The sequence below is a fragment of the Ceratosolen solmsi genome, unplaced genomic scaffold, assembly GCF_000503995.2.
Source record: "Ceratosolen solmsi marchali unplaced genomic scaffold, CerSol_1.0 scaffold1, whole genome shotgun sequence".
In the NCBI taxonomy this organism is placed as follows: Eukaryota; Metazoa; Arthropoda; class Insecta; order Hymenoptera; family Agaonidae; genus Ceratosolen; species Ceratosolen solmsi.
In genome coordinates, this window is record NW_011948415.1 from 7,302,281 (window position 1) to 7,311,609 (window position 9,329).

Sequence of the window (9,329 nt, forward strand, 5' to 3'; positions counted from 1 at the left end):
GCTTACATTCGGGAAGAAAATTTTTTATGCTATGATTAAATCAATGATCAAAGTAGGAGTGTAGTTTATATCACATGATCGTATAGAGAATTACGTGGACGTTTTCAAAAATGATACGTCATAAACGCAATGTTGCATTACAAGAAATAAAACTGACCTATGCTTCGACGTCTGTTTTTATTTAAATTTTAAACACAATATATTTCCATAGCTCAAAATCAATGAGCTAATACGATGCTACGGAATCCTAGTCGCAGTCGAAAGTCGAGTCGCAACGATTTGGATTTGTATTAAGTACTACTAGTTAGCACATTGTGGAAACTGAAATTACAATTGAATAAGAAGGAGGAATGGAATAAGTGCAATGTACCATTAGAGGCATTGCTAATTTATTATTTAAGGATTAAAGGAAAACAACATTGATTATTGTGCCAATTTAAATTTATTATTGTTTGACAGATGGCTTATCTAGTAAGTTTGTTAATTAGATAATTGGTTTATTTTTCGATTGGAATATCTCTTTTTAGAATTTTGAATGTAAATTAAAATTTTTATTAGTTTATTTAAATGTCAATTGATTAATTACCAATATGCGTATTAATAGACAAATTTGATTAGCGTTAAAATCATAAAAAAAATTGTAAAAATCGTAAGGGTATTAATAATCATGTGATAATTTGAATATTTTTTATTTTCTACAATATTTTAAGTTTTTAAACGGTTTAAAAAACACAGCCGATTAAATGTTATATTACATACATTATATTACATACAATGTTATTATTATACATCCACATTTTAATATACACTTTGTCTTAGCAGATATAAATAGCACTAAAATAGTTTCAGCCGAGGAGTTGCAATCGATTTTAGTTAATGGTTGATGCAAGCCACTTCTTAATCATCTACTTGTTCTCTGATAATAATAAGTAACAGGTATAATATTATCATAGATAATGCAAAATTATTATAATTACTTTATCTTTATTTTTATTCATTATTACAGTATTGCTTGCTAAGCATACAAAGCCGGCTATAGGTTTCCTTGAATATTATGCTCTCTTTAATAATGGCTAAAAATTTTCAAATATTTTCATTGTAAAAACATTGGAAGTATTTAAGCGAAAGAACTCAACATCGCTTTTACACAAAGAGGATACAGATTTAAATAAGAATTCATTAGTTTCTTAATAAAAAGATGATAATCAACATTGAATTATTATCATTGATGAGTTTATATTATTGTGTATAAAGTTAATGAAATTTAGAGGTCTGTACATTGGTTGTGGAGTTACATAAAAATTTTTCCTAATCAAATTTTGTTCATCTCTATAGAAGAGTTTTCAAAAAAATGCAGAATAAGCCAAAGTAATTAATATTGGATTTGAAAACTTTTTGGACTAGGTGTTTCAATTTTGATATGTCATGTTCACGATGTTTCTATTTATGGTATTATATGATATATTAGATATTTCATAGTATTTCATGTATAAAATTGTATATATTTGACTTTACAATTCTATTTCTGAATTAGTTTAAGTTATGTCATAAGTACTTATTTTAATTGTATTGAATATTAAATTTGTACAATATCACTTTATAAATTAAATTTTGTTTCCAATTTATAATAAAATAAAAATACAAATATTTTTTAAAAAGAAATTGTTTTTTTTTAATAAATTCTCAGTTTATTTAATAAAAAATTATTTACTTACTATTATGAATTATTTGTACGCATTGTATTTTTTAAATATATTTATAGTTTAGCTTTATATTTGTACTTTGTATTATTTGAAAGTTACCATAGAAACCAGTGCATTACAATATAATATTTTAATAGGGTTCATCTTGAATTAAGACTTACATAAAAAAGATTACATCTTGAATGTAAACAATGCCTGTATTGAATATATATTCTAACAATGTTAAATATTTATACAAAGTTAGAGTGTGTTCGCTTAGCGCTTTTGTTGTTTTGATAGCTATAGTATTCACATTACTAACTCCGTTAATATTTGTTTATCATGCTGGAGGTTAGTATAAGATTTAAATTAAGTTATATTTTAAAATACATCATTTTCAAAACGATCTAAGAATATATGTTCTGAGAAAAATGCATTAATCTTATTATTTTCTTTTTTATTATTATTTTAGGGTATTGGATAAAATCTCGTATGTATTGGGAAAAGCCAAATGTACATTTCAAACACAAATATTTTTTATTAATCGAACAAGATGATACAAATCCCTTAATTTGTTCCACATTTTCTCATTATAAAGATAATGTAGTTAAGGATGATTGTAATTTGGTTAAGGTAATATCTATGGTTTCTTAGGTAATAATGAAAATTTTTTAAATTTACATGAAATTCCAGTCGATATTAACAGTTATGATAAAAAAATATAGTATATTTTAGGTGAAATTTAAATAAATATTTTACAGGTGCGTGAAGTAGATAATGATGAAAATGGATTACAAGATTCACTGCATTTCGAAATTTCATTGTTTACTAACAAGCCAATAAGATCATTAATACTATTATTATTTTTTAATTATGAATTGAAGGTTGAAATTATAAAATATTTTTGGTTTCGATTATTATTGGTTTTATTATTAATTTGTTAAATGCCGCTCTTTATTTGTAGGAACATATTCATATTATTGTTGAAGCAATGTCAGTAATAGAATATGTGGTGGCACACGAAGTACAAGAATTATATTTTATAGGTGATTTAATGCTACGTCAGAATAATATTTTAATGCACGATGAAGTATATTATTCAGATGACAATAGTACGGATTTAAATCGTTTTACATTACATGATTTATTGGTAGAAAATACAAATCGTTTATGTAAGTGTGTTTTAAAAAATAAATTGAAAATATAAATATTGCTTATAAATAATTTTATTATAGTTTCAGGTAGAATTACAAATTTAAGAGTATTACCTAAATTAGGATTTATTAGCGATGAACCAATAATAATAAAAGCCGAAGTTTTTTATGTCATGCAGTCTATTAATTATCAACCAGGATTTTGGGAAGAAATAAAATGGGCTTGGATGCAATATCTTTCGATTTTAGTAATTGTAATATATTTAATTAGAAATAGTTTGACTAGAATGTTCATTTCTAAACAATTGAGGAGCTACGTAGTAGTTCCTTGGCAAAAAAAGTAAATACTTTTACAATTTGTAATTTGTAATATTGATTTTATAATAAAAGTTTTAAAACTTTTTAAACTATAACTATTGCTTTGTGAATTCATTATTTATAATTTTTCTGAATTATTTGGTAATCTGCAATTATTATGGAATACTAACGAATACGAACTATCCTGTAAAAGGTCGATAGAAACGTATCACGTCAGTTTTTCATCCAAAAATCGTAAAATTTTATATGCAAAAAAAATTGTAATATCGAACTCGACCTACTATTCGAATGTTCATTACGGATTTAATCGTCCCGTTTGCACTAGGCAACCCTACTTTGGTAACGCATGGTCACTCTGTTCAATGAGTATGGAGACTGCGCTCTGTCTAATTTGATGCCACCTCTTCTATGATAGTTTTCTCTAAGCCTGTGAGAATAATGCGGCACTTCGTTCTTCTTCGTTAACTAACGGGTTAAATATAACCCAGCATCCCTTATTTGTCAAGTTAGGGATAATCTGTTGTTTTTCTATCGAGTCTGCGAGTAGTTTTCTTCGCTGACTTTATGCACGTTCCCGAGACAAATCAAATATCACGTGGAGACGTGTGATAAAAATGGGTGAGTACGATGCTGTGGCTGTTAATTTGGATTTGCCAGTGCAAATTTCAGGGATTATTAGAGTTGATTTCGATAAATTATATGGCAAATGTGTTATTTAATATGCAATGATTTATCGTCTACGTTATATTTAAATTTTGAATCTGTTTCGATTTTGCATTATGAATTTCACGGCTTTGTTTTGTATAACATATCAAATCTTGATACTAAAGTTAGAAGAAAGGAAGGGATTGTAAATAATTTATCATTTATTGTTAATCCTTTAAATAGGTGCTGTATATAATATTATTATTACAATAGTTTAATAATTCATTCTTAGGGGTATATCGTTTACTATATCATTGAAAAAGGATTCCGTTACTTTACAGTCATGTATATGAAATATAAAACTTTTTAAAAATATTTTACTATACTTTTAAAAAAGGGAAAAGATTTTATTTTAAAATATCGTATAGTAGTGCATAATTTATTTATAATATTAATAATACTATATTATGCTAGGTAGCTAACATTAATAAGCATTGTACGTATTTGCGCATGTATCAAATGCTTATCCATACACATGCATAGAAGTACATATGTTTAAATGCACGCATATATATATATATATATATATATATATATATATAAGAATTAATAAAAGACGCAGCTTATTGCCAATGTTTCGTTACTAAAGGCTGTAATATTACTAATCTTTAAATCCCGCGCCGTACTAATGTCCTTATAAATATTAGGGTGATCCGTATGATACATGAGTGAGTGTAGAGCACGAGCGTATACGAGCGTATACAAGCGAAGTTAAAGCTACATGCAAGAACCAAACAGAATAGCCTGACAGTTATAACTTTTGCAGTCCTACTATCCAGATTCCAGCCACCAAAATTTCAGGGCTTCCAGTTCTCAATTTGGTGAGACGAGTCGGCGCACTCAATTCTCTACCTATTCCTTTTAACCTGTCCCATCGCTGACCTACGCTAGCTCACAAACGAGATAACTATTACGTTTATAGACATTCGCTTCTTGAAACATATGCATATAGATAAACAACGGATGCGAGCGCTGGTTTTCTTTTACATACGCCGTACAGTTGCATTAGCAGTTCGCGAGGCTAATAAAGGAGCGCGATGTTGCTTCTTTGTCGTGAACTCGTGGGGCAGTGTAGCACTGAGCGCCGTTCTCGCGCAGCTGGGTACACTTTATTTTGCATTTAATTGTTTGTCGCGTGTGACTTCGACCCCGAACCCGATGAGTCGCGACTCCAACTAAGTGACGCTAGTCGAGGAATAACGCTCGTTCAGTATTAAAAAATGAGCGTGATTCCAATGCGAGCTTTAAAGTTTCTTTGTGTCTCTCGTCTCACCGGTTGTGGGTTATAAATATTGCAACATCTCTCCATTGAACCAAGGCAATTTGCACTGATTATAATTTTTTACTCTCTATTTTTTGCACTCTATCTCTTGATTGTAATTAACGAAGCTCATTCATTCCTTTTGTCTTTCATCGAAACAATTGCTTGTAGTTTGACCGAGTGACTTCAACATTGATTAATTTAATTAAAAGTCATGAGTACAAGGTCCACGGAAAAAGTAGTGGCTGCCTTTCGCAAGCTCTTTCGTTCGTCGGAAAAAATTAACGAGCAGGAGCCAGACGATGGTAGTTCAACAAATTCTCCTTCTCGAAGAATACTTGGAAGACATCATAGGCCTGATGTCGTAACACCGGCCGAGGCTCCTCTGCTAGATAAACCAAGTACAAGCCAGATGAATAATGCAAACTGTTTTTTTAAAGCTAAGAAATCTTCTGAAAATTGCTCGCAAGTAAGTGCTGTTTTTTGTCACTTTTTTTTTTAAATTGTAGCAGCTCTTTGCTCGTAGATTATAGCTTATATTGCATTGTAGAGTATAGCTGTGCCGGAAAGAGGAGTTCGTTTACGAAGACTGATGAAAGAGTTTAGTGAAATTCAAAGAACGCAGCATCGTAGAGACTCAACCTTTACAGCCGAACTTGTTAACGATAATTTATTCGAATGGCATATTAGATTACACAGAATCGATCCAGAAAGTGAACTTGCCGATGATATGAAGGAGCTTGGAATTCCTCATATACTTCTGCATATAATTTTTCCAGAACATTTTCCCTTTACGCCTCCATTCATGAGAGTAATCTCTCCTCGCATAGAAAAAGGTTTTGTAATGGAGGGTGGTGCCATATGCATGGAATTACTTACACCTAGAGGATGGGCAAGTGCTTATACCATAGAGGCTGTGATAACGCAATTTGCAGCGAGTATTGTTAAAGGCCAGGTATTTTATTTTACTCAATTTTCTATGCCACATTTATCGTTACAATTTATTTTTGAAATAAGTTTCCATTATATTATATTACATATATATATATATATATATATATATATTGATTAATAGGGACGAGTGGCAAGAAAACCAAAGACTAATAAAGAATTCAATCGACGTTCGGCTGAAGAGTCGTTCAGGAGCTTAGTCAAAACTCATGAAAAGTATGGCTGGGTCACACCGCCTTTAGCCGAAGGCTGAATATCATTTTATTTGACGGTGTGCCACAAGGATCAAATCCTTGTATTCGATTATCTCCATTTTTAACGAGTATATCTAACAAATATTCTTCAATTTATGCAATGTATATTGTTATGCATAAAGGTATTCGACGAAAAATGGCGCAAAATAATTTCAATTAGTCAATTCAGCTAGTCTCTAAATTAGGAAAAAAACTTTTGAATATAACTAAGATATTAAACTTGGTGGTTTCAATCTCATCGTTACTTTCTGCGCCGTTTGTCGCTAATTACCCAATTAATTATAGTTTTTGTTTGAACAAATTTTTCAGTAATTATAAAACAATAGACTAATATTTTTTTGCGAGCGATTTCTTAACTACGATTTCGAAAATACGTATTGTCTAGGTTATAAAAGAAAGAATCATATTATAATATTTTAGATACCAAAATTTTTTAAAAGTAGATTTCTTTCGGGTAAGCCATTGCATTACATATTTTCGAAGTCAAAAGTTCAAATCGAAAAAATATAAGTGTATGTGAATATTCACATCTGGCTTAACATTTTTAGAACTTATTACAAAAATTCACGAATGTAAAATTATGGAAATTAAATGTTTAATATGATGAAAATCACATTATATAAATATATATATATATATATATATATATATGTTTGTGGTTCTGCATGTATTATTGTATATATTTTATTAAACGATTAAATGAAGTAGAATTTTCAGGACAAAAATATTAAAAAAAATTATAATATATTAGATAGTATCTCCATAAGTATCTGTGCACTTAATGGAGGTCTCACATTAACGATTAAGGTATTACAATGCATTTCAGAAAATTTTTTATGTATTTCATATATAGAAATGATATACCAACTGAGATAAAATAAATTTTGAAGATCTCATAAAATTTAACTATTGATTAATTTAAATCATTCATGTATGTACACATATGTGTGTGTGTGTGTGTGTGCGCGCGCGCGCGCGCGCGGGCATGCGTGTGTGGATGTGTACGCTTGCACGTAAGCGTCGCGCTCACGCGCGCGTTAGTGAATTGTATTTTTTTGGCGAGTATAAAAAAAAATTTATAACTATGAGTTAATGAGATTGTCTCATAACTTGCAATGTAATAAAGATTTTTGTGTAGATTAGCAAAAAGTACAAAATTATATAAATAAAATAATAATAATAAATTAAAATGATTTATATGTTATCATTTTTGTTATGAAGACATATTTTAATATTGATATCAGTCGATTAATTTTTATTATGGTTATGTAATAATAACATGATCTTATTTATTGGGAATAGAAGGTTGAAAATATTAGAACTCTTTAAAATTTTGCGAGGTTGCTGAAATATATATATCTGCAGATTATATTACCATAGATAAATTAGAAATGATTTATTATTCTCAATTGACAGGTTAGTAGGGATAAATAAAAATATAAATAGCGTTTTCGCTTTTAATTATTTTATTTCATTTATTATGGTAGTCATATTTAGAATATTGATAACATTTCTTAAATGGGAAGTATTTACTTGGTATTCCGTTAGTGAAATAATAATAAAATTCTTTCTATTTAAAATGAGATTTAAAATATTTAAAATCTAGGTGAAATGAACAATTTAATATTTATAATAGTATTAAGATAATATATATGTGTATAAAGTTAAAATGAAATTAATTACGAAAAAACCTATTAATCATCGAATTAATATTGATATCTCGGGACTTGCAAGTAAAAATGAGTAAATTCATACAATTGTTTTATTACAATTCGGATCACTGCAATTTTTTAAAGTGTTTCATTTTTGAAATAATGTTTTCCGAACATTAAGTTATACGTTGAATTTTAATATAAATGAAATTTGTGATACGTAACTGTATTTTTAATTATTTAATTGAAATATTTTGACAAGTATACTGGATATTTAAACAACATAGTTTTAGTAAAAATATTAGAATGCATTCAGAAATATTTTCTTTTTCCGTAAAACGATACAAAAATATAATTGTTTTGAGCTATAAATTCCAATGAAAAACGGATTAGTCTGGATTAAATCATAGTGAAAATGAACTCTTTTCGATTTGTGTATTGTTAAGTTTATTGCGTTTATTGTGTTATTAAGTGTATTGTTTAAATTAAAAATATAATGTTTATTTTACATAAAAAACTATCTGCCAAAAGTGTCATATATTGATATTAAAATTAAAATAACGAAATAAAATTGAAAAGTTCGATTGAATATAATAAATTAAAAGATTTGATTTTTTTTCCTTTTGTTCATATTATACAATTTAAGAAAATAAATTAAAATAAATATTACCTTTTTACACAACAGTATTTAATATAGTTGCATATTATTAGAAACTTAAACTTATTATTATGGCTTGTGGTCTTAAAATATTTTATAACAATCTAATTATGAAAGTTACGATATAATATGCAAATTATAAAAATTAAAAAATCATTAAAAAAGGACATTAAAATTAATTTAACGCAATTGACGCAATTGTTATTAAAATTGCAAAGTAATATACAATTTAATTATAAACAGTAATCTTTATAAAATATTAGTCATTAGGTGATTACGCGATGATTAATTAGGATAAGATAATATAGTGATTTAAATATTCATACTATTAGAAATTGATGAATAATTTATTATGTAAATAAAAAATATTTAACTAATAATTAAATATGATTAATGCCTTAGATAAATTCAGCGCTTAATACGGAAAAATCAATTTTCCATATTTATAAAGTAATTTTCTTAATTCTTACATTGACATGAATATTAATTATTGCACATGATACAGTATAATATTTATATTTATGAAAAATAAGTTTCTTTTAGTATTTTATAAAAGAGATTGAAAAGGCCATTGGCATGTTTTTAAGAGGGAAGGGATAGGCGGATTATACACACACGCACGCGCTCGCGCTCGCGCTCGCACGCACACGTACGCAAGTTTAGATGCCAGGAAAGCAATTGTAATAAGGTCATT

General features: G+C 28.0%; 2 protein-coding genes across 6 annotated transcripts; both read left to right on the plus strand.

Moving 5' to 3' along the window:
- Positions 1-1,838: 1,838 nt before the first annotated feature.
- Positions 1,839-3,180, plus strand: LOC105359037 (transmembrane protein 231-like). Its single transcript, XM_011495513.1, has 5 exons — positions 1,839-2,033; positions 2,155-2,315; positions 2,444-2,566; positions 2,647-2,854; positions 2,918-3,180. The coding sequence occupies exons 1-5, from the start codon at positions 1,895-1,897 to the stop codon at positions 3,178-3,180; spliced, it is 894 nt and encodes a 297-aa protein (XP_011493815.1). The 5' UTR covers positions 1,839-1,894.
- A 393-nt stretch (positions 3,181-3,573) lies between these two features.
- On the plus strand, positions 3,574-6,876 carry LOC105368709 (ubiquitin-conjugating enzyme E2Q-like protein CG4502). 5 transcript variants are annotated; one of them, XM_011507784.1, is made up of 4 exons: positions 3,574-3,772; positions 5,333-5,589; positions 5,671-6,075; positions 6,196-6,876. In XM_011507784.1, exons 1-4 carry the CDS (start codon positions 3,769-3,771, stop codon positions 6,322-6,324), a joined length of 795 nt encoding a protein of 264 aa, XP_011506086.1. In that variant the 5' UTR covers positions 3,574-3,768; the 3' UTR covers positions 6,325-6,876. The 5 variants fall into 5 exon arrangements, with proteins under 5 accessions (XP_011506086.1, XP_011506089.1, XP_011506087.1 ...); XM_011507787.1 differs by having other exon boundaries at positions 3,575-3,772; positions 5,292-5,589; XM_011507785.1 differs by lacking the exon at positions 3,574-3,772 and adding an exon at positions 4,444-5,177 and having other exon boundaries at positions 5,292-5,589.
- Positions 6,877-9,329: the final 2,453 nt, after the last annotated feature.

What these genes read in the sequence shown, in the direction of transcription:
- LOC105368709 (XM_011507784.1), top strand. An exon ending in CTTCTGAAAATTGCTCGCAA is followed by an intron (nt 5,590 to 5,670) that starts GTAAGTGCTGTT and finishes ATTGCATTGTAG; the next exon opens with AGTATAGCTGTGCCGGAAAG. An exon ending in CGAGTATTGTTAAAGGCCAG is followed by an intron (nt 6,076 to 6,195) that starts GTATTTTATTTT and finishes ATTGATTAATAG; the next exon opens with GGACGAGTGGCAAGAAAACC.
- LOC105359037 (XM_011495513.1), top strand. Translation starts at nt 1,895, where the DNA reads ATGCCTGTATTGAATATATATTCTAACAATGTTAAATATTTATACAAA. An exon ending in ATGATTGTAATTTGGTTAAG is followed by an intron (nt 2,316 to 2,443) that starts GTAATATCTATG and finishes AATATTTTACAG; the next exon opens with GTGCGTGAAGTAGATAATGA. An exon ending in AGAAAATACAAATCGTTTAT is followed by an intron (nt 2,855 to 2,917) that starts GTAAGTGTGTTT and finishes ATTTTATTATAG; the next exon opens with TTTCAGGTAGAATTACAAAT.